This window comes from Theropithecus gelada, chromosome 2, assembly GCF_003255815.1.
Source record: "Theropithecus gelada isolate Dixy chromosome 2, Tgel_1.0, whole genome shotgun sequence".
In the NCBI taxonomy this organism is placed as follows: domain Eukaryota; kingdom Metazoa; phylum Chordata; class Mammalia; order Primates; family Cercopithecidae; genus Theropithecus; species Theropithecus gelada.
The window spans coordinates 47,276,547-47,300,774 of record NC_037669.1 but is presented as its reverse complement, the minus strand read 5'-3'; the positions used below and the strand labels follow the sequence as shown (position 1 = coordinate 47,300,774).

General features: G+C 50.5%; 1 protein-coding gene across 2 annotated transcripts; it reads right to left on the bottom strand.

Annotated features, from left to right (window-relative positions):
* Window positions 1-205: 205 nt before the first annotated feature.
* On the bottom strand, window positions 206-24,228 carry MCM2 (minichromosome maintenance complex component 2). 2 transcript variants are annotated; one of them, XM_025377936.1, is made up of 16 exons: window positions 23,958-24,228; window positions 22,855-23,084; window positions 17,266-17,441; window positions 16,894-17,154; window positions 15,715-15,934; window positions 15,235-15,442; window positions 13,528-13,662; window positions 13,000-13,191; window positions 6,595-6,688; window positions 5,425-5,675; window positions 5,138-5,264; window positions 4,463-4,575; window positions 3,272-3,523; window positions 1,732-1,914; window positions 1,390-1,545; window positions 206-970 (listed from the first exon to the last, which is right to left on the bottom strand). In XM_025377936.1, exons 1-16 carry the CDS (start codon window positions 23,961-23,963, stop codon window positions 860-862), a joined length of 2,715 nt encoding a protein of 904 aa, XP_025233721.1. In that variant the 5' UTR covers window positions 23,964-24,228; the 3' UTR covers window positions 206-859. The 2 variants fall into 2 exon arrangements, with proteins under 2 accessions (XP_025233721.1, XP_025233722.1); XM_025377937.1 differs by having other exon boundaries at window positions 16,894-17,173; window positions 23,958-24,073.

The window sequence follows — 24,228 nt, the reverse complement described above, 5'->3', positions numbered from 1 at the left end:
CACTTAGATATCACAGAGGCAGTAACAGCAAACCAAGTTCCATGGGGACATCCATTCATTTTTGCTTTCTCTACATCCACAAACAAAACAGCTTTTTTAACCCAACCTATCTCCTACAGAACTCTAAAGGGAGAAGGTGGAAAGGGCCTTCAGAGGAAGTCCAGGTTACTTATTAAAGCAGAATGGAAGCCAACAGATACCAGCATTTATATTTTATTCAACTTTATTAAAAATTAAAACTACAGAAACCAAACTTAATGCACGAATAAGAGAGTGGGGAAACAGGCAGCAATGGCAGCTGGTAATGAGTGGATAATCCACATGACTCACATCCCATCCCTGCGACTTAGGAGCCCAGGCTGCTGCGCTGGCACTGTTGTGCCCTCTTCCACCACAGGGACACAGAAACCTGCAGGAGACTGAAAAGATTACAAACATCTTCAACCAGCTCTCTGGCCAAAGGTTGCAGAAGCAGCCTGAATACGAAACTCACACCAAGAGGGCAGCAGCTCTCCTGACATCCACGTAAGGACGCTAACACCTAAACCACGCGCAGGCATCCTGAACTCACAGCTATGATCCAAGGTACTGAGTGGAGACAGAGCACTCGGAGGTGGCAAGATGTTCAGCAACCAAGTAAGACACACTGGCAAGGAATCCCACCCAGACGGTGAGAAGCACAAAGCAGGCTTGGAGAAACGAACAGTCATGCCAGGTGCAGCCAGACATCCTGCTACAAGCCCTGACCCTAGCACCCCAAGTTCATGGAGTGCTCTGGTTTTGTGCCCATAAAGCACAGAGGGCACTGATCACTCAGTCTGACTGCCTCAAACCAAATCTTTGTGGATGGCGCAGGACCTCAGAACTGCTGCAGGATCATCTTCCTTTTCAGGTCGTGGCTAAACTTGTTCATCCTGAAGAGCTCACTGTCATAAAATGCAGAGAGGTTGTGGATGTTGATCTGACGAGCCTGCAAGGAGGAAGTGTCCAGTGAACCATCAGTGGTGTCAGAACAGGCTGTTTCCAGAGCACCCATATACAATGCACTTTCAGACACCATCACCTCTATTTATGGGAGGAAAATATACAGGAGTGGAGAGGCCGATTAAGGGGCTTCAAATCTCTGCTGTGCAAGCTGCGCGTGTAAACTGAGACAAGTTATTTGGCTGCCCTGTATCTGTCTCCACCTCTGTACAACAGGAAGGCAGTAACAAGACTCACCTCACTCCCCTGCTGTCAGACTACAGGCACAGAACTGGACTCAACAGACTGTAGGCATTCAATAAACAGCCCACCCACTTCACGACCCAGTATGACGGAGCCCCTTCAGGGGACTGGCAGCTCCCAAGGCAGCAAACCCCGACCCTCACCTCCCTTCTGGGCCCATACCTTATCCACCAAGTCCTTCTCAGGAACCTCAATAGTGTCCTGCTGGGCCCCAAAGCGGTTGCGCTGATATGTCACCTGCTCTGCCACTAACTGCTTCAGTATGAAGAGCAACAGCTCATTGTTGTCACGCCGGAATGAAAGGTAGCGGGCAAAAGTCTGCAGGAAAAAAGCCTCAGTCAAACACCCGCTCCCACTATGCCTGCCACACTCCCTTTACCCGATGTGCTAGCACCCAGGTCAGACAGGCTGCCGCTGCTGGGTGCACGTCCAGGCCAGAGCCTCGGATACCCACGTGTGGCCGGCCTCCTTCTCTTGCCATCAGGCCCCTACCTCGGAACACACCTTACGCATGCTGCGCATGACGCTGAACTTCTGAGTGTCTATGAAGCTCTCCAGCATCACGCGGATGGCCATGTTGACATCGTCTTCGATCACATAGTCCCGGAGATGGATGCGCGCGTGGGCCTCCGCCATGCGGATCATGGACTCGATGTGCCGCACCGTAATGGGGATGCTGCCTGTCGCCTGGAGAGAAGCACGTCAGGTCTTTTACGGGCAGGAAAGAGAGGCAAGGAAAATAAAACATCGGCGCTCTTAGCACCCAGAGCCAAGAAGACCCATCTGACAGCGCCACAGCAGAAATGCAGAATGCTTGACTACGCTGCCCAGTGAATGCACACTTCCTATCCCTCCTCGAAACTGGAGGATGCCGGTGGACGCTGCATGCTTACCGCCTGTCACCATCACACCTGCACAGTTCTGCTCCCGCCAGCTGACTTCTATACATCTCAGAGGCTGTTATATTTGTGGCAAGCTGTATTGGTTATTGTCACACACTAAATATCGAATAATCCTGTGCAATGTAAGTGCAAAAAAAAGTAGTTGTTTGTAGGAAAACTAAATTGAATGATCTGAAAAAACTTGGTAAAGTTAAAAGGCAGAAATTTAAAAAGCTGCTGTGTTGATTGGGTGTGGCTGAAGCAGCAATCTACAAGAACTCGGCATTCCCATGGCTTGCAAGCTGCCTTTAAGTTTCCGCTCCACTATGAATGAGCCAAAGAACTTTTGTTCATTTGCATGACATTTACACAAAGTCAATATGGAACTTAATAAGCACGTCAACAATTAAGGCCCCAGCCCTATACCGAGACAAATGAATGCAGATTTAAATTTCATCTGAAACAAAATGGTTAAGGTATATATTAATACCTATCATTTTTTGTTTTTATTTTTATTTGACAACAGGGTCTCACTCTGTCACCAAGGCTAGAGTGCAGTGGTGCCATCATAGCTCACTGTAGCTTGAACTCCTGGGCTCAAGTAGATCCTTCTTCCTTAGCCTCCTGAGTAGCTGGGACTACAGGAACAAACCACCAGGCCCAGCTAAGTTTTAAAACATTTTTTGTAGAGAAAGGGCCTCACTATGTTGCCAAGCCTGGTCTTGAACTCACCTCAAGCAATCTTCCTGCCTTGGCCTCCCAAAGTGCTGGGATTAGAGGCATGAATCACTGTACCCAACCTTCGTTTTTTGTTTTTGAGATGGGGTCTCACTCTGTCACCCAGGCTGGAGTGCGGAGGTGCGATCTCAGCTCACTGCCACCTCTGCCTCCCAGGTTCAAGTGATTCTCCTGCCTCTTTGGGTTTCACCATGTTGGTCAGGCTGGTCTCGAACTCCTGACATGATCCTCCCACCTCGGCCTCCCAAAGTGCTGGGATTTACAGGCGTGAACCACCATGCCTGGCACCTTCATTTTTTTTTTAATGCCTCCCTGCTCTGGCACCTTTTGGACTGACCAGCCGCCGCCCCTGCTGCATCGGTCAGAAGGCTCACACTGCACTTCCTTCTCTGCACCGCACCTCCCGGCTCTTCCTGGGCTCTCACCATAGATTCTTTCCTCAGGTCACTGTACATCTTGGCCACCTTGTCCTGGTCCATCTGGTTGAGCTTTGGGTGGACCCTCTCCTTGGCATAGATGATGTACTTCTTCAGGACCTCCTGGGGCAAGGGCTCCACACCATATGTATTGGGCATGGCGGGCTCGGTGGCGCTGCCGTTGGCCAGCCCCTCATCCTCCTTGTTGCTGGGGTGGTGTCTGACGTGGCTGCCCACCACGAAGCGGGCCAGCATCTCATCCTAAGACAAGCCATGAGAGGGTGGGTCTGACTGTGGGTGTGCGTGACCTTGGGGAGGTCAGTGGCTGGAGAAGAGCTGCATGTGTGCCCTACAAGGGTGACGCTCTTTCAACAAGACTGACTACACTGACCATGTGCAGGGCAGTTCTGGGTGTGGGGGGCAAACCAGACAATGGGACAGAGTCCCCACAGGGCCCACCTCCACAAGGGGAAACAAATAGTCTTAAAAATTGATTATGGAAAGTATGCTCAGAAGAAAAATAGAGTGATGGGATCAAGGGACCAAGGAGATGCCTCTAGCTAAAGGTGCCCGGCAAAGCTCATCCCTGAAGGACAGAGAACTGAGATGACAATGCTGAGATGCAAGTCACGTGACAGTGTGGGAGCGCATGTGCCAGGAGCAAGGAGCGTAAGAGAGCCCCCAACACTTGGCCCTTTTGAGAGACAGAAGGGCAGGTGCAGGTGAGAGAAGGGAGCGAGGAGGAGGTAGCTGCAGAGAGGGTGGGTGTGGGCTGGAGGAGAGGACCATGGATTCTATTCTGGTGACAGCAGAAAGCCTCGAGCAGTTGTTAAGGATGGGGCTGATCTGATTTATGCCTTCAGCTGGAAGACAGTCTACGTGGGTGCCAGGAGGCCAATTCAGATGATGGTAGTGCCTCAGGTCAGAGGCAGAAGCGAGGGAGGCGGGCAGGTTCAGAAGTTGGGACAACAGGATTTGGTGGATTGTGGGTTATTCCGGGTGGGGGTTGGGAGTGCTGTGAAGGAAAGAGAAATCAGGGTGACTTCTGGACATGAGAAGAGACTGAGGGAACAGGCCTGGAAAACAGGTTACGGCCCCTGCAGCGCCCGTCCCCTGTGCTGGGCACACCGTTATGACACCAAGCCTCACCTGAGGTCCCCAAACCACAGTGCATGGAAACCGGGCACATGCGAGCTGTACCTGGACTGGGTCCACGGTGTCCCTCACCACACACAGGATGTCGAAGCGTGAGATGATGGGCTCTGTGAGGTCCACGTTCTCGGAGAAGGTCAGCGAGGGGTCGTAGCGCCCTCCTAAAACACAGGGGAGCATCTCTATCAGGGTGGATTCCCCTATCCTCCCGTCTCAGCGACCCCAGGCCACTTTGATGGCAGAAGGGGGTAAGGGCAGTGGAAGAGGAAGACATGGGTGGGTACTTAGCACCTGCTGTCTGAGACAGCAAAGAGCTTACCCCAAGCAATGCCCAAAATAGCCTAGTTTAGACAGAAAGCACAACTGCTTCCCCGGAAGGAAAAACCAAGAACACAGTGGGTGACAGAGCCTGGGTTCTTCAAGCATTCGCTGCTGAGACCAACAGCCAACTCCATCCCGGCCAGTGGGGCACTGGGCTCTCCTCCCATGCCTTCTGAGAACATCCAAGGTGGATCCAGGAACATGACTCGACAGGAAACCCAGGTGTCCCAGGTCCCACTTTCACTGTTCCCCACTCTGGCAGGATATGCAGAAGAGGGGAACCCTCTGCTGCCCAGTGACTTCCTCAGATCGGCTCCTGGGGACCCAGTGGGCTCCCGATTCAAGCAGGCGGGACCTCCCTGTGTCCCACCCCAGCCCCAGCAGTCAGGGTGCCTGCTGCACCTATGGGGTTGGCGGCAGCAATGACGGTGCAGCGAGCCTGCAGGGAGGTGACGATGCCAGCCTTCGAGATGGAGATGCTCTGTTGCTCCATGGCCTCATGGATGCTGGTTCTGTCCTGGTCGTTCATCTGCAAGATTAAAATGGCCGGCCCTTAGCATGGTTCGTGCTCCTACCACTAAGTCTCCAATGAGGTCCCAATGCATCCCATTAACACCATTCCCCTCGCTAAGGCCCAATCCCACATACACACCCCGAGTCCCATCAGCCTCCATGACCCAGGGACCCACCTTGTCAAATTCATCAATGAGACACACTCCTCGGTCAGCCAGAACCAGGGCCCCAGCCTCCAAGGTCCACTCCCTGCTGACAGGGTGCCGCTGGACATACGCCGTGAGGCCCACAGCTGACGCCCCCTGGCCGGTGGTGAAGATGGCTCGGCTGGACACTTTCTCAATATACTTGAGAAACTGCGACTTTGCTGTGCCAGGGTCTCCACACAAGAGCACGTTGATATCGCCACGTACCTTGTGTTTGCCACCTGGAGGGGACGAGTGGAAGCGGGGGAGGAGGAGAGTGGGAAGTGAGAGGAGGAGGGCACAGTTGCATCCTCCACCAATTCCTCAGTCTACTTGTTATGAATGGTAAGGCACAGTCTCTCTCAAAAGGGATACAATACCCTACGCCATGCAGTCCCACTCTGGGCACTCCCAGGGACACACACATGGGTGCAGAGGAAGGATGCATGAGATGTCCTTGGCGAATGTGAAATACCAGAAACAATCTAGGTGTTCTCCAAAGGGAGAGCTAAATAAACTGCATTATCCGTGACACGATACAGTCATTTAAAAGAATGCACTTGCTCTGTATGCACTAACAAGAAAAGATGCCGCAGTGTGGCATTGAGCGGGAGAGCTTGGCGGGGTGCGCTTCGCACAGGCACAGCACTGGGCACACACAGGGGATGCTGTGGTTGTACACATAAATGCGTGTAGTCATGAAACCCTGTGTTTGCTGTGTAATTGTAAATGGCCACAAAGGGAGGGACTAGGATGAGAAGGGGAGGTCGATGGGGAGATCAGCCTCACCTGTGACTTTTAGTGTTCTATAAAAGTGTAATATAAATATACATACCCATGTGTCAATAGTATTTTTGTACTTAAAACAGTTTTTTAAAAGACAAAGTATTTTTTAAATAGAAGAGAAGCAAAGACTCATTTGCTTAAATCACAAAAGCAGGCAGACACTGGCTCCCTGACCAACAGCCTGACACCCAGAATGCCCAACTCAGGGCCACCCTCTCCCTTGAAGAACAAGTCACACCCAGCCAGACCATCTTTTAATGCCTTCTTTCTCCCCAGCACCCAGGCTTTAAAAACACCGTGTCATTCATTCTTCGAATGCTGGCACCTCAAAGAGAAAGCTGCTAACACCTCTGCAGAGGAAAGGCGGGTGCTCACCTGGGTTTTTGGGCTCCCCTCCAAACAGGGCCAGAGCCAGGCCTCTCTTGATGTCTTCATGACCATAGATGGAAGGAGCAATGCTGGCAAAGATCTGAGAAAGGGAGGGAGAATGACAGGAATGGGAACAGATACTCACAGAGTAGGTCACCCACACGCTCTGGCATCAGGGAACCAGGACTTCCCCAGCTCAAAGATACCCACTTCCACAACTGCTGCAACTGCATCAGGCCCTGGTATCAAGCCGTGCCCGACTCTAAAGCACAGTTCATGCAAGTGCCTGCCTCATCAACGCATTCAATGTGGCACATCTGGGAGATGTGTCCACCAGGAAGTAATTCTAACTGGTGAGTCACTGGAACATTTCTCTCTATTTCAGTGTGTGTGTGAGAGAGAAAGAAAGAGACAGGGAGAGAGCAAAATCTTCATGAATTTTAAAGATAGAATCAGAGACATCAAAGACATTTCTTGCTTGTAGGAGACTGCTCTCCGTCTCAAAAAAAAAAAATAAAAAAAAAAAAAAAAAAAAAAAAAAAAAAAAAAAAAGGAGACTGCTTCCAACTCTACCTGCAGCACAGCCGTGTTTTGATGACTTTCATCCTTCATACCCCCCTGCACTGGCCACACCCACATCCTTCCCTCTTTACAGGACAAAGGAGCTCAGAAAGCACTGGCCCTCCCCTGGGGAGAGGGCACTAAGGCAGGAAAACCAGCCCTGAAGGTGTAGGGGAGACCCCCATCCTGTGTCCTGCCTGCACCACCAAATTCATGCAGCTTTAGAGGTATCTCCCTCTGAAAGAAAGTAACACGTCCCACAGGGCTTCTTGGAGAAATGTCCGATTCCAGGTCTGGGGCAGGAAATGTACAAAAGAAGCCTACGTTATCTTCTACCAGAAAGCAAAAAAGCACTCAAAGACAACTAAGGTCATGTCAACAGAACTCAGGAGCCAACATGAATAGGTTCACGCTGGCAAAAAAGGGACACTTGAGCATCGTAGGGATGACACCTGCAGCGTGGAAACCTCAACACCCGGTGGGCCTATTCATCTGTTATGATACCCAGGTCACCTGGGAACCAATTCATTATTTTTAAAACTAGTAAGTCAAAGAAAATAAGCAGGCATTTATCTGACTAGGCTTCAGTGCCTGACTGCCAAATTACAGAAAACACAGGCGACAGAGGCATGTGTCTAATGGGGACATAATTAGTAACATCTCGACTGCAAGGCTCAACAGGACAAATGACCCAGTTTCTTTCACAAAAAAATTACAAGGAAAAAAAGAGATAGAGAAAAGATCTAACGATTATGAGACTTAAGAGACATCAACCAATCACAATTTATGGACCTTATTTGGATAATGACTCCAAGAAGCTGCAAAAAACAGGGGGAAGGGGTAAGATAATCAGGAAAATGTGAACACCAACAGAATACTGAATATTAAGGAATTGTTAATTATCTCTTAAAGTGAGATAATGGTAGTGTGGTTAGCTTTATTCAAAAAGAGCTTTTTCTTTTTCATATACTTACTGATGTAGTTGCAGAAAAAAACAGCATGCCTGGAATTTGCCTTGAAATATACTAAGGGTGAATGGGTGGTGCATTAAGAAAACACGATTGGCTGTGACTATGACAGCTGTGGAAGCTGGGTAGCGTGCTACGGTTTGAATGTACCCCCCAGAAAGCATGTGTTGGCATCTTAATCCCCCATTTACCAGTATTAAAAGGTGGGACCTTTAAGGGGTGATCAGGCCATGAGGGATCTGCTCTCATGAATGGAAAATAAAAGCACTGCTATCCAGGGAGTAGGTCCTTAAGGATGAGTCTGGCCCCCTTTGGGCTCTCACTGTCTCTTTAACTCTCACCTTTTTGCCATGGGATGACACAGCAAGAAGGCCCTCGCCAGATGCCAGCCCTCAATTTTGGACTTCCCAGCCTCTAGAACCATAAGCCAATAAATTTCTGTTCATTATAAATTACCCAGTCTATGGTATTCTGTTGTAGCAGCAGAAAATGGACTAAGACAAATAGTCGAAGTTCATTACACCATTCCACATACCTGTTTGAAATTTTCTGTACAGTGTTTTAAAATGTGGGCCAGGCCTTATGCCACAGAGTGCCCACGGAACTCACAATAACCAAATAAACTCACCAACTATTGGCACAATACAGTCACTGGGAGCATGGACTCAAGCCAGGCTGCTGACTCTGCCACTTGCTATGTGACTGTGGCCAACTTATCTAACCTCTTGTGCCTTAGTTTATTCATCAGTAAAACGGGCACAGATGAAACCTACCTCATAGGACCACTGCTATCTAGAAATTACCTAGACAATGCCAAGCAGATACTAAGTCTTCAGTAAGTATAATGACTCCCTTATGAAACCCTTACTTTGTGCTGCGGATGCTGGGCAAACCTCCACGGACCTCTCACGCCCCAAAACACCTCGTGCTGGATGTGCCAAGACTGCCAGTCCTTGACTCCTCTTAACCCAGCTCATTTCCCTGTGTAGTTTTTGTAGCGAGCAACCTTGCAGGATGAGGTAATGTCTCCCTCCAGGGCCAAATGCTTCCTGCTTGCTATGCAGGGCAGATTGCCCAACTCAATCCCCCTCCTGTAAAGCAACCACTGCATCCAGGGGGACTTCCCCGTGGGACTGGAGGGCAAGGAGCGCAAATGTGCGAATGCCTACACTGCCTGCTGTGCCTTCCACTGCTGACCCAGTTACTCCAGGAGAGAGTAACAGGCTAATTTAATGGCTAGAAAGTGGGGCAGAATCAAATCCCAGACCTGCCAGGGAATAACAGTGCTTTCCATGAATTACCTCATGTAATTCTCATAATAACCCTGTTTCTCTCCATCCTACAGAGGAAACCAAGGCTCAGGTCAAAACATTTTCTCCTAGAAGAGAGGCAAGACTTGACCCCAGATGCATCTGAAGCCAAAGCTCATGCTCCTCATGGCTCTAGCTGTGCTGCTTCCTAGCACTCCTCAGTCTCCACACCCAGCGAACAGGGATAGAGTGCCCAACTGAGTGGGTACTGTGAGTGCCACCCAGCAAATAGAGAGAAAGCACCCACCTGCATGGGTACCATGAGCCTGAGATAACATTATGTAAAATACCTAAAGCACCAGGCTCCAAGCTATTTTTTTCCTACTTACTGGCTGCTTATGCTTTCTGCACGCCTGTCACAGGCTCTTCCATCCAGTTTTTGTACAAATAGTTTAACTCTTGTAGCCATGTGCAATAACAGCCAGATACTGAGCACTCGCCAACAGCCAAGTACTTTATATGCACTGATTTATTCAATCTTTATAACATCTCTATGAGTGTTTACTCTCATCCTCTCATTTCTATAGATAAGGGTGACTCATCTGACCATCCTAAGGATTAGGCCAAAATTCAAACCTAAAAAATCTGGCTTCAGACCGCATGCTGCTTCTGTTAGTTCTTTAAAATCTAAGTGTTGGGCATGACCCTGATCTCTTTAATACTTTACCCAATCAGTGTCCAGGGCCCACGGAAGGCAGGCAGGGCTGTGAAACTGACAGAGTAGGAGACAGAGTAAACCTGGGGACACAGGTCCCGCCCGCAAGGGCAGCTATGCCTCAGCTCCATCAGTACTACCAGAGAGGAACACAGAGCCAGCACCCACAGATCTTGGATTTTCAAAAAGCACCCGGATTTCTATGTGAAGTCTCCTGATCCCTCAAGGATAACTAACTCAAAATAAAAACAAATACGAAAAGTCAGTTGCAGAAGTCTGCAGGGCTTCCTGCTGGAGGTGGAATCTGTAGAAGACAGAAGTCAGCTGGGGACAAGTAAGGGAGGAAGGTGCTCAATGTAGACACAAATAGCAGGCATCAAGACACGGGAGTGGGGCAGGGCTGCCTCCATTTGGGGAACAAGTCGTTCTGGAACCTGGGGCTCCACAGGCACATGGGGATGGCCCTGGCAGATGCCACATTAGTGCCCAGGCATGCCATGCCCACCACACGCTCACCTATGGGTCTCTCACCTCTTCAATCAACAGAGTGGGAGATTAGTGGCTGAAGATCACGGCAAAGAGAAGGTGCCAGAAGGGTGTTCCTGAAGCATGCAGCTCCTTTGGCGTGGTAGGCACAGACACAGACAAGCATGTGGGACACAGGTGGCCCAGCTGCTTAGGGACTACAAGACCCCAGCAGGGCCAAGTCCACCCAAGCCTGAAGAAATTGGCTCAAACATCTGGATGAAATTCTGCAAAGGTGTCCACCGTGGTAGCACTCATGAGCCTCTGCAGGTGGTGAGGGTAGAAGGCTAGGAGGTCCTGGCTTTCTTTGCCTGTGTGACTGTCTTGATCGCACGTAAAACTACGTGAAAAGATCTTGTCTATTTCCTATTATTGGGAACCCTAGTAAAAGATGAGCTCTGAGCACAAGTGTCATATCTGACTTACTCACCACTGTATCCCCAGAACTTGGCCCTAGCAGGTCTTCCAGGAATGAATGTGTGTTGGCTGAACTGAAGCTCCTGGCCTCCTGAGGCTGAGAAACACCCACCTCTCCTGTGGGAACCCCAAATTTTCACAGACTAGGTTAGATGGCCAAGAGCTGGGAAGCAATGGCACCAATACCAACCCATGCCAGGGATGCATTTCTGGAGCTTTCCTGAACAATGACAGTAATGTATAAGCCCACAAATGCTGGATGCTTTGCCCCTACTGGGTTTGCATCTAGCCTGCAGCAGCTTCTCACAGTAGATGCAAAGACATGCAATACACTTGAGGAAAGGAACCGAGACATAAAACTACCCTGCCCACTTGCAGAACATGCCTCAAGGAGTAAAGAAAGGAACAGAACAAACCATGCATGTGTAGGAATATTAAGGGGCAGGCAGACATGGGTAAATGTGATGGGTGAGGAGGAAAAGGAAGGGACAACCATAGCCATGCCACAAAGAAACCAAGAAAGGGGGCTCCACAGGCTTCAGGGGAAGGTGGATGGAGAGAAACAACCAAAACAACCTATCAGCTGGCCTGCAGCCTGGATGCAGCTCTCCTTACCCCACCATCCATTCCTTCAGAGTTACTCAGGGCCTCCTGCAGCCAGGCTCTGGGGACAGAGGTGATTAAGCCAGCGATGGCTCCTGTCCCTGGGGGGTTAACATACATCAGAAGGAAATCATCCAGTTCGCTGAAGAAGCCAAATGGGATCTGAATTTTATGTTGCCAGAGGGCAGCAGAAGAGTGGAGGCTAAAGGGCAAACTAAACTGCTCTGCATTAAAAACTGAACTTCAAGTTGACTTGAAGGCCGGGCGTGGTGGCTCGTGCCTGTAATTCCAGCACTTTGGGAGGCTGAGGCAAGTGGATCACCTGAGGTCAGGAGTTCGAGCCCAGCCTGGCCAACATGATGAAATGCTGTCTCTACTAAAAATACAAAAATTAGTCAGGTGTGGTGATGCGTGCCTGTAATCCCAGCTACTCGGGAGGCTGAGGCAAGAGAATTACTTGAACCCAGGAGTGCAGTGAGCTGAGACTGCGCCACTGCACTCCAGCCTGGGTGACACAGAGACTCCATCTCAAAAAAAAAAAAAAAGGAAGGAAGGAAGAGAAAGGGGAGAGCAGTGAGCTTGAGAACATGCAGTGCTCTGGGGCAGGATGGAGGTACTGTGGGAGAAACAGCAAAGGACTTTTATCAACAAAAATTTGACGTTCTGTTTAAGTAATCCATATTTCTGCAACATAAACCCCCATCTCCTCATCCTTCAGTAAGAATGTCTACATTAAAAACCAACTGCCCAACTGCCTGGGCACAAGGGCTCACACCTGTAAGCCCAGCACTTTGGGAGGCCAAGGTGGGAGGATCTTGAGCCAGGAGTGTGAGACAAGCCAGGAGTTTGAGACCAGCCTGGGCAACATAGTGAGACTCCCATCTCTATTTAAAAACAAAACAAAACAAAACTAAACTAAACAAAACACCACCACCATTCTGGGTTGTTTTTCTGAAAAATCTCCCATTGGCCACAACTGGATCCCTAGGAATCCCTCATGACACAAATTATCCTATTGCCTGCCTCTGTTCCAATTTCAAACCACAGCTCGAAATGATCTGCTAAAGGAAGAGCTCTTCTCGTCGCAACCCTATCCTCAGCAGGGGACTCCTCCCCACCACACAGGCTCAGAGAGGTCATCCAAGTTATCCCACTACCTCGCTGGCCCATGGTAGAACCAGAACCAGGTTCACCCATCCCCAATGCGAGTTTACCTCTTCCCCGGAGCACAGGGCCTCCCTTCCAGACAAGCTTAACTGAGCTCCAGGGGAATAAGGCAAGGTTTGAGCAGTGAGCCCTAGATGCCTGCCACACCCCCAGCAAACCTCCATGTCCCCTCACAGCATCCTGGCAGCCCCTGCCTTCCACCTGCCTTCTCCCCGATCTGCTGATCCTTGGAGAGGCTAGTGATCATCTTCACATCTTCATCGGTCAGTTCCCCTACAGCGACCTTGTTGTCCTTCTTGGCCACGTGGTTGGCCAGGATGACAGTGGCAAAGACGGGGAAGCCATTGGCAGTGTTGAGGGAGCCATCATAGTTGTTGTGATAGATGCCAGTCAGTTCCTGGGGAAAGGGAGGGGCCAAGAAGTCAGAGCCTAACCGAGGGGCCACAGGCAGAGTGGGGGCCCAGCTCCGTGCTGCCTTCCTCCAATTTCTCCTATTGCAAGTGCTCCACATTACAGACATCAAGATGAGTAACTCAGTAAAAGCCCTCCTAAACCCACCATTCCACCAACCCATCCACCAGAGGAGATAAAGTTCTTTGCCTCAGCCATGCAAAAACAGATGCTAGCCTGAGTGCCCCTGTGACCATACACACCTCCACCAGCCCAGCCACAACTGCTTCTGCCAATTCCCTCTGCAACTTGGCTCCCTTCCAGCCTACCCCTGGCCACTTACTATCTCGTCTCCTGGCTTGCAGCTGTCTACCAGATCCGCAAGGAGAATGGCGTCCTTGGAGCGGGGCAGCCGGCCAGCCGCCACTTTGCCTGGACTCTCCTGGATTCGGATACGTTGGTAGTTCTGATAGATGGTCTGCGAGGGACACAGAGAAGGCCTCAAAGCACTGACTTACTATGTCACCCAACCTTGACCCCCCACCAGGCGGGACAACAGGCAGGATTCCGACTCCTGAGTGGCAAATGGAGAGCCAAAGACAGCAAGGAATGAGTTCATGGCTACTTAGCACATCAGTGGACAGTACCCACTCCTGCCACCATCCCTCTGGGATGCCTTCTGACTGCCAGACTCAGCACCTGCTCTATGCTGTACAGCTGAGCTGTCTTGAGTACCAATGCTGGAACCAGGCTGCCTTGGTTCTGTGTCTAAGCTGTGTGATCTTGGGCAAGTGACTTCCTTTCTCTGTGCCTTCTCTGCAACCTCACAATGAGAATTAAAGCAAGTCAAACATACATCAACCTAATCCAGCATCTGATAAATGTAAGTTACAGGAAGTCTTGGCTGTCACTGTCAAGTATCACAGGCTAGCACTGTGCCATGTCATTTCGTGTCCATTATCTCACAACACGCACTGCAGTTAAAAGCACATGCTCTGGATCAAGATGCCTGAGCTGTGGTCCTCTGATCCACATTCTAGCTGGGTGACCTCAGCCAGTTCTCTAAACACTCGGAAAAGTGGGGCCAGTAACAGTTCCTGCCTCACGAGCTGTGAAAAAGGACCAGGTAATAAACCACCCACTACCTGGCACTGATAAGTACTCCATGAATGATAGCTGTAACTATTAACCCTCTACCAGGTACTATCTCAGGTCCCTAGAAGCAAGGCCTGAGGGAGACAGACAGGGCATGGGAAGAGTGAGCAAAGACGTGGCTCAGCAGGCATCTGGCCTGCAGCTGTCCCACCTGAGGCAGGGGTCAGCTTTTGGCTGTAGATGGCCACAGGTGGGACCTCTGAGGCATTTTCTGGCAAGGCGGCTCGAGCTGGGACAGTTCTCAGAACTGCAGAGCGGTGAGAAGAGAACAGCCAACAGCCACAGCAGCAAGGCAGTCAGGGGGCCTGGGCGCCACCACAGGGACTACGACAAGCCCATTTACAGACAGGGAAGCTCAAGTACAAAGGCACATGTAATGTGCCTAAGACCTTAAGGGCAGAGGCTTTGGCAGCATCTCCTGAATATGGTGCAAGAGGTTGGTATGGTCCAGGGGCCCCATATGAGCCAGGCAGGTCCCCAAAACAAGCCGAGGGGAAGTCCCGATGGGACTGCAGCCGCCCCACGCAAGTGATGGCCCCCTGGAGACTGGTAAGCACACATTCTGAAGGAGCAACTTGGCAAGAAGCAGGACCTGTTTGCTTCTTCCCATGTTTGCCAGATCTTCCCATGTTTCAAGAGGAGCCATGAACTTGAATGGTTTAAACAAAATCGCCCCACCTAAATATTGACTTGAATTCCTAAAAACACCGTGTGGGCCAAACTAAGCTCACTGGCCAGACAGATTGGGTCCACCCCAGGGTGTGGCCAACACACAATTCTATCTTGCTTCTTGAGGCTGCCCACACTGGTCTTCCACAGCCTGAGAGGCCAGTAAGGCCCTGCATACTGGGCACCCCTAAGGAGAGCTGGCAGCAGGCCCTGTGGCCTCTCTCACCTCTTCCATGTTGACCTCAAAGGGGCCGGCCGACTGGCACTCGGGACAGGAGCCTGGTTTCACCTCCTGGTTCTGGGACTGGCAGAAAGGCCCCAGGACGAAATTGCACTTGTTGCAGTTGTACTTGACCATGCTGAGCTGGGGCAGGACGCCAGTGCAGCTGGTCACCACCCCACTGGTGCGGATCAGCTGGTTCAGATGCAGTTGCCTGCAGAGGCAGAGGGAGCATCAGAAGCCGCGAGCTAGGGTGAGGCCAGGCTGCAGACGAGGGTGTCCCAACACACTGTCCTGGAAACTGGGCCCAGCCCCCAGCCTGGGAAGATCCCTCCCATCACACTCCTGTGCAACCACAACTCACCTGCGATGAGGGTGCTGCTGGCTGCACCCTGCCCCGCCCACACCACGAGCGCTCTCTGGAATCACGACCGAGTTACCCAGCACTGAGCTCAGACCTGCCATCCTCACCTGCCCTCAGCTCACCTCAGCGAGCGCAGCTCTTCCACCAGAGGCAGGTGGGAGATGCGGACATGGATGTGGTTGGTGATACGGTCGTACTTGGGGTACATGGCCAGTACCACCTCCAGGGCAGCCTCGTCAAAGATCTGCAGCAGCTCCGCCGGCGCCTCGGGCAGGAAGTAGGCCAGCACGTGCTCCCTTGCTGCCAGGTCCTCATAGTTCACCACCAGGCTCTCACGATTCTCTAGAGGGAGGCACGGTGGGAAGAGAGTTAATGAAGCATGAGAACTGGGCTGGACGGCAACAATGTCTGTGTGAGAAGTGAGGCCTACCCACCCCGACCATTGACTTTGACCTAGAAAGTCCAGCTTTCACTTCTAGGTCTACCACACTTCCGCTGTGACATAGCCTGAGCTTCAACTCTCCACTCCGTAAAATGGGCCTGTCACAAAGTTGCTGGGGGGTTAAACACGAGCAGAGTGCCTACAGAACTATAAACACAAAATGCCTTACAAGAGCCTAGAAGAAAACCTATGAATAAACTGTCAAACACAGGACAAAAAGCAGGGGAAGGAATTGCAGGAATCAAGAGCTACACGTCCCTTTTAAAAGTCAATGCCTGGCTGGGGACGGTGGCTCACACCTGTAATCCTAGCACTCTGGGAGGCCAAGGTGGGCAAATCACCTGAGGTCGGGAGTTCCAAACCAGTCTGACCAAAATGGAGAAACCCCGTCAGTACTAAAAATACAAAATTAGTCAGGTGTGGTGGCGCATGCCTGTAATACCAGCTACTTGGGAGGCTGAGGCATGAGAATCACTTGAACCCTGGAGGCGGAGGTTGCAGTGAGCTGAGACTGCGCCATTGCACTCTAGCCTGGGAAACAAAAACAAGAACGAAACTCCGTCTCAAAAAAAAAAAAAAAAGACAATTCCTATTACATATATCAAAGTAGTAATCCAGATTTTTATATAAAATCTGTCCATTTACAAGCTTATCAAAAAAATGCTTTGGTGGCCCAGATGTGGTCACTGCACAGCCAGCAGGAGAGCCCTGATGCAAAACTTAATACTTTTGGTTTCTCTGACAGACCTCTCAGTCACATGCCCTGTACTTCACGTGTTCACTGGGTTGGGAAAACTTTCTGTGGGAAGATTTATGGAGGTGCTACAGGGGCTGAGGCGGGAGCTGAGGAAAGCCACACCTTTGCACATGTCGCTGATGCGCTCCTTGAAGACGTTGTGGCCGTGGCTGTCCACGTGGGTGCGCAGGAAGTTCTTGAAGCGGTGGTGGATCTCCAGCCGGGGGCCCGCCATGCTCACCCACTCGCGCACAGAGTGGCCCTTGAGATCCTCCAGGTTCTCGATGCTCTCGATCATCTCCTCGTCCTCCTCGCCGTCCTCTGTGGCCCGCTCCACCTGGCGGCGCTTGCGGGCAGGGCGCTCCTCGTCCTCCTCATCGCTGTCTGGGGAGGCAAGAGACACCTGCTACTGTAGTCATCTCCAGCACCTCTACTCCCCTCCCGGACTCCTTCCCAGCTTCCCGGCCCCTCGGGCAGGCAGGCACCTGGACTTACCGTACAGGAGCCCACGGCGCATGCGGCCCAGGCCCCGGCCGGCCTCCCGGTCGCGCTGCCGCATGGCCCGCTCTGCTGCCTCCCTCTGACTGGCCGTCAGCTCCTCTACGTCCTCATCATCCAGAGCCAGTCCCTCGGCCTCATAGGCGTCCAGCTCTGGGATGGCACGGTAGTCCCTGAGGGAGCCCCAAAACAGATGTGGTTACTGACCAAAAGAAAAACCCGAAGCACCAAACCCCATCCAGGAACTGGGCCTGTTCAGTAAGGTTCAGGAGCCCCAATGTGGGTAGGCTCAGCACTTCCAGGTCAGAAACACAGAAGGCTCAGAAAATATCTCCAATGAATGAACAAAACACAATCTGTCCATATGATGGATGATGCAGCCTTAAAATAGAAGGAAACTCTGCCACAAACTCTGCCACATGCTGGCACATGGATGAACCTTGAGGACATGATTTTGAGTGAAAGAAGCCAGGCACAAAAGGACAAATCCTGTATGGTTCCACTCATTGAGCAGTCAAATTCATAGAAACAGAAAGTAAAATGATGGTTGCTAGGGACTGGGAAGAATGGGGAGTTAGTGTTTAACCGAGACAGAGTTTCAGTTTTCAAACTGCAAAGACTTTTGTGGATGGATGGCGGTGTGGATGCACAACAATATGAATGTACCTAATGCCACTGAACCATACACAGAAAAATGGTTAAGATGGCTGGGCACCGTGGCTCATTTCTATAATCCCAGCACTTTGGGAGGCCAAGGCAGGAGGATCACTTGAGCCCAGGAGTTCAAGGACAGCCTTAACATAGTGAGACCCCGGCCAGGCGCGGTTGCTCACGCCTGTAATCCCAGCACTTTGGGAAACTGAGGTGGGTGGATCACGAGGTCAGGAGATCAAGACCATCTGGCAAACACGGCGAAACCCCGTCTCTACTAAAAATACAAAAAAATTAGCTGGGCGTGGTGGCGGGCGCCTGTAGTCCCAGCTACTCGGGAGGCTGAGGCAGGAGAATCACTTGAACTGGGGAGGCGGAGCTTGCAGTCAGCTGAGACTGCGCCACTGCACTCCAGCCTGGGCAACAGAGCAGGACTCCGTCTCAAAAAAAAAAAAAAAAAAGAACATAGTGAGACCCCCATCTCTATAAAAACAGAAAATGGCTGGGCACGGTGGCTCATACCTGTAATCCCAGCACTTTGGGAGGCCAAGATGGGCAAATCACGAGGTCAAGAGATTGAGACCATCCTGGCGAGCATGGTAAAACCCCACCTCTACTAAAAATACAAAAATTAGCTGGGTGTAGTGGCACACGCCTATAGTCCCAGCTACTCGAGAGGTTGAGGCAGGAGAATCACTTGAACCCGGGAGACAGAGGTTGCAGTGAGCTGAGATTGTGCCACTGCACTCCAGCCTGGTGGTGACACAGCGAGACTCCATTTCAAAAAAAAAAAAAAAAAAGAAAATAACCCAGGCCTGGTGGCACATGCCTATAGTCCTAGCTACTCAGGAGGCTGAGGTGGGAGGATTGCTTGAGTGCAGGAGTTTGAGGCTGCAATGAGCTATGTTCATGCCACTGCATTCCAGCCTGGGTGACAGAGTAAGACCCTGTCTCAGAAAACAAACAAACAAACAAACAAAATGGCCGGGAGCAGTGGCTCATGCCTGTAATCCTAGCACTTTGAACCCAGGAGGCAGAGGTTGCAGTGAGCCGAGATAGCGTCACTGCACTCCAGCCTGGGCAACAAGAGTGAAACTCCATCTCAAAAAACAAAAAAACAAACAAAAACGGTTAAGATGGTAAATTTCGGGCCAGGCGCAGTGGCTCCTGCCTATAACTTTGGGAGGCCGAGGTGGGTGGCTCACAAGATCAGAAGATCGAGACCATCCTGGTCAACACGGTGAAACCTCGTCTCTACTAAAAATACAAAAATTAGCCACGCGCAGTGGTGGGCGCCTATAGTCCCAGCTACTTGGGAGGCTGAGGCAGGAGAATCACTTGAACCAGGGAGTCGGAGGTTGCAGTGAGCCGAGACTGCACCACTGCACTCCAGCCTGGCAACAAGAGTGAGACTCTGTCTCAAAAAAAAAAAAAAAGGTAAATTTTGTTATGTGTATTTTACCACAATTACAAAAGGGGAGGTAGATCTCCAGAGAGGTTCTATGCACCCAGTAAGATAAAAGAATTCGAGGAACCACAAAACATTAGACCAAAAGGCTTCAGAGAGCTAACCCAACTCCCTGTGAGGGCTGGAATTCTCCCTGTACTTTCCCCATCTCTGACTATGCTGCCTTCAACAACCTGATGTCCTGGATTCTACGCAGTCAGTCAAACCAGCCCTCTGAAATGGCCACCCACTGTCTCAACCCTTTGAGCTACTCCAAGATCATCAGACACACATTTTCCACATTATCTTCCTTCAGATACTGAAGAGAAATAACGCCTTAATAAGGCACCCAATGAGTGCAAAGCACTTCCCTGCAGTGCTCTCTTTCCTGAGAGGGAGATACCGTCATTCCATCTGAAAGATGAGGAAATGGGTAGTTGAGGAGAAGATGTGATTTTTGCCTATGGTCGCTCTGCAGACCTGGGTGTCAAAATACAGTCCAAGCCCAGAGCTCCTTCTCCCATGCCATACCGCCTTCCCAAGACAATCCCCTTGAATTCTCCTTTTTTCAAGTTAAATGGTGATAAGAGAAACTGCTACTATTTTTCTGCAATAAATGTTGTCAAACTACCGTCAGAACACATCTTTTTATGCTGTTGATGCCCCAAACAGAACCTAGCCAGGCAGATATCAGAGTTGACCAGGTCTGATTTCTTCCGTGTTCTCAGGGAAAAGGTATCGGTCCAATTCTCCTTGGATCTCAAGTTACACAAAATGCCCTCAGCAAACTTCTAATTGGTTCATACCAAAAAAAAAAAAAAAAAAAAAAAGGTAAACTGGACATCAAATTTCAATTTTTGCACCTCAAAAGAAAACATTAAAAACATGAAAAAGACAAGCCAGATTGAGGAGAAAATAACTGCAAATTACATGTCTGATAGAGGACTTATATTCAGAATAAGTAAAAAACCTCTTACAACTCAATCATAAAAAGCCAAGCAACCCAATTAAAAAGTGGGTCCAGGATTTCTCTGAAGAAGATACACATATAGCAATCAAACGTACGAAAAGATGTTCAACATCATTAGCCATCAGGGATGAGATGCCACTTCACACCTGCAGGGATGGCCAGAATTAAAAAGACCAGTGTTGGCAAGAACATGGAAGAGTGGAACCCTTGTGTGTTGCTGGTGGGGATGCAAAATGGTGCAGCTGCTTTTGAAAACAGTCTGGCAGTTCCTCAAAAGATTCAACACAAGACCAACAATCTCACTCCTACATAGCCAACAGAATTAAAGACCTGTTCACATAAAAACCTGTAACAGGCCAGGTGCGGTGGCTCATACCTGTAATCCAAGCACTTTGGGAGGCTGAAGCAGATGGATCACCTGAGGTCAGGTGTTCAAGACCAGCCTGGCCAACATGGCAAAACCAAAACCACGTCTCTACTAAAAATACAAAAATTAGCCGGGTGTGGTGGCAAATGCCTGTGATCCCAGCTACTCAGGAGGCTTAGGCAGGAGAATTGCTTGAACCTGCGAGGCGGAGGTTGCAGTGAGCTGAGATTGTGGCAGTACACTCCAGCCTAGGCGACAGAGCAAAACTCAGAAAAAAAAAAAAAAAAAAAAAAAAACCACACACACACAAAACAAAAAAAAAAAACACCTGTAATGAATGTTCATGGCAACATTATTCATAATCGCCAAAAGGCTTGAGGAACCCAACGTCCATCAACTGATGAATGGATGTGTTATCTCCACACAAAGAAGTATGATTCAGCCACAAAAAGGAATGGAGTGCTGCACATGCAACAACACAGAAAGACCTTAAAACCACACTAAGTGAAAAAAGCTCATCACAAAAGGGCATATATAATATGATTCAATTTATATGAAATTACCAGATTGGAAAATCTAGAGACAGTAAGTGGATTCTCAGTTGCCCGTGGGTTGGGTAAGAACTGAGAATGAACTATAAGCAGGCAGGAGGGACATCAATGGGACAATGGCCCTGTTCTTACACTGGATTGTGGTGAAGCCTGCATAATTCAGGAAATTTACACTGAATTTGCATTGAATTGTATTTTTGCAAGGGGCAAACTCTAAAAAACTATAGCCCAATAAAAATTTTTTTGAAAAACCACAAAAACAAATGTAATTGGGCTCAGCTATCCCTCAGCTACCTCTACCCAGAAGCCCCCTGCCAAGGGCCTCTCACTCTCTGAAGAAAAAGAGAAGCAAAGAGAAAGGGTCAAGACAGGGAGAGGACACAGCGGAGGAGGAGCATCCGGCCTGAACAACTCCACTGAGCAGAATGGGGAAGCCGTCCCGGCCCCATGCCCTGACCCCAAGTCCAGGGCGGATTTATCCAAAGACTCCTCATTCCTTCTACAGTCTACAGCATGTGCAGTCTCATCGTTGGGGGTGGTACTGGTAACAGCAAAGATCCATCCAGTCTGGAGTGCCCTTGAAAGCCCCTCAGCTGTCTGACATCCTAGGGATGGCAGGACGCCCTGCACAGTACTCTCACACACGCTAAGGCTGGAAAGGCACAAAAGGAGCATCTCCACGAGGCTCCTGGGCATTCACACAACTCCGCTACTGACATATCTACCAGATCCCAGCTGGAAACGCAGAGTAAGGCAGGAGTAGAAATCTAGCCTTGCTCATGCGCAGAGCTTACTCCACTCTCCTAGCATTAAGTCTTGATAACCTATTTATGTATTTATTTATTTATTTTTGAGATTGAGTTTCACTCTTGTCGCCCAAGTTGGAGTGCAGTGGTGTGATCTCGGCTCACTGCAACCTACGCCTCCTGGGTTCAAGCGATTTTCCTGCCTCAGCCTCCTGAATAGCTGGGACTACAGGCATGCACCACCACGCCTGGCTAATTTTTTGTATTTTTAGTAGAGACGGGGTTTCACCATGTTGACCAGGCTGGTTTCAAACTCCCGACTTCAGGTGATCCGCCGACCTCAGCCTCCCAAAGTGCTGGGATTACAGGTGTGAGCCACCATGCCCGGCCAACACATGTTTACTAATAAACAAGACCATTCCTAACAAAGGGTATGGTGCACATTACGTATAATAAACGGTTGCTGATTGACTCTAAAACTTTATTTATCAGATCCCTCCTCCCCCATGCACCTTTCCTTTGAAAAGTTACCATGAAACACTGGGCTTCCTGCTTCCTGTCTTTTTGAGTTGCAGTCCTCCAGATTAGAGAGCTCTGCATTACCTGGGGTGCTTATGGAGTTAGGCTTATCCAACCCTTAGGGTCTAGTCTTTCCAAGTTACATACAGTAAGTTAAAGAAACCTATGTCACGGCTCTGTAAACCTGTCTCCCCAGAACCCTGGATCAACCTGTGCTCAAAGGCAAGAATGCCATCAGATTCATTTGTTCCCAGCTCCCAAAGCCAGGCCACCAGACACACAATGGGCTCTCTGCAAAAATTGTCTGCTGAGTCCAGGGCATTGATTGAAATTACCTTTCCATGCCATCTCCAATGAGCTCCTCTCCATCCTCTTCTTCTTCCAGGGGCCCCTCTGTGCCTAGGAGCCCCTCAGACTCATCCTCAAAGGGTGGAAGGTCACGGCCAGGGCTGGAGGTCAGGGCATCAGTACGCCGGGAGCTTCGGCCAGGACTGGAGGTGATAGGATCATTGCCTCGCCTACGCTGGGCCGGGCTGGATGCCATGGTGAAGGACTCCGATGATTCCTGCAAGAGAAGGTGCCGCTGTCAGAAACCTAAGAAGCTGGTGAGGCATGATACAGCTTCCTTTTTACTATCAGGGTTCTTCCCTCCTCTCTCTCCACCTGTGACTCTTGTCCTCCAACACACCAATCCCCTTCCAGCCTCCAGATCTTTGCCCTTACTGTTCTCTCAGCTGGAATGCTCTCTGCTGGGCAATCCGAGCCAGTGGCTTCCAAACAAATAGGAGGCAGCTCAAATAGGGGGTCACCCACATCACCGTGCTTTCTCCATGAAAAACCACTGAGGTTATGTCATTTGTCTATTTACCTGTTTATTGTCTACTATCTCCCCCTTAAGCATTAGAGCTATTTCAGCACACACAGTGTGCAAGGTATTGTGATAGAGATGGCATAGAAGAGCCACCAAAACAAGAGGTCTGGAACTCAGATGTGGAACAGACAGTACACAAGACAAAGGGACAAGAAGGTAATACGAAAGTAAGTGTAGCGTTCAGAACAAGGATCATCGGGAAATTGAAAAAAAAAAAAAGTTTTAAGAAGTGCAGTGAGATGGGGGCCGGTCTTTTGTACACTCAGCGCCAGACATACAGATGGCGCTCAATAAGCACGTGTGCGGTGAATAAAGGACAGGGGTTGAGCGGGTCGGGCGCGGCTTAGGGAGCCCAGGGCCCCAGGTCAGTGGTGGGGAGACGAGTTGCCAGGTGGCCTAGCGTCACGCGGGGTGCAGGCGAGAAAGCAGCTGCGCCCCAGAGCCTGGGGCCCCACCTCACCCAGAGCGCCGACCCGGGCCGGGGCAAGAGTACGGGAAGCGCGCAGCCTCCGCACCCATGACCCCGGCGCCCGCACCATTCCGCCCGCCCCGCGCCAGCGCGCTCACCGCCATCGCAGTACCACGATCCTCTCAGCCACTCCAGCAACAACCAGGTTTCGCGCGAAAAGTAGCTCACGTGACCCACCAAAGCCGGGTAAGAGCCCTACGGAACGCGACGTCATGACGTCGGCGTCCACTGGCGAGCAGCGCGGACACGGAGGGGTGGGCCAAAGAGTCGAGTCCCGCCCACGCCGCCCGGAGGTCCCGCCCACGCCGCCCGGAGGTCCCGCCCAGAGCCTGAAGGTGGGCGGCGGGGCGCTGTGCCCGTGCGCTCTCC

Coding starts and splice junctions, on each gene's coding strand:
- MCM2 (XM_025377936.1), bottom strand. Junction 17,155..17,265: donor GCGCCGTGGGCTCCTGTACG/GTAAGTCCAGGT, acceptor TTGCCTCCCCAG/ACAGCGATGAGGAGGACGAG. Junction 4,576..5,137: donor TGCTGCCGCCAACCCCATAG/GTGCAGCAGGCA, acceptor CCTGTGTTTTAG/GAGGGCGCTACGACCCCTCG.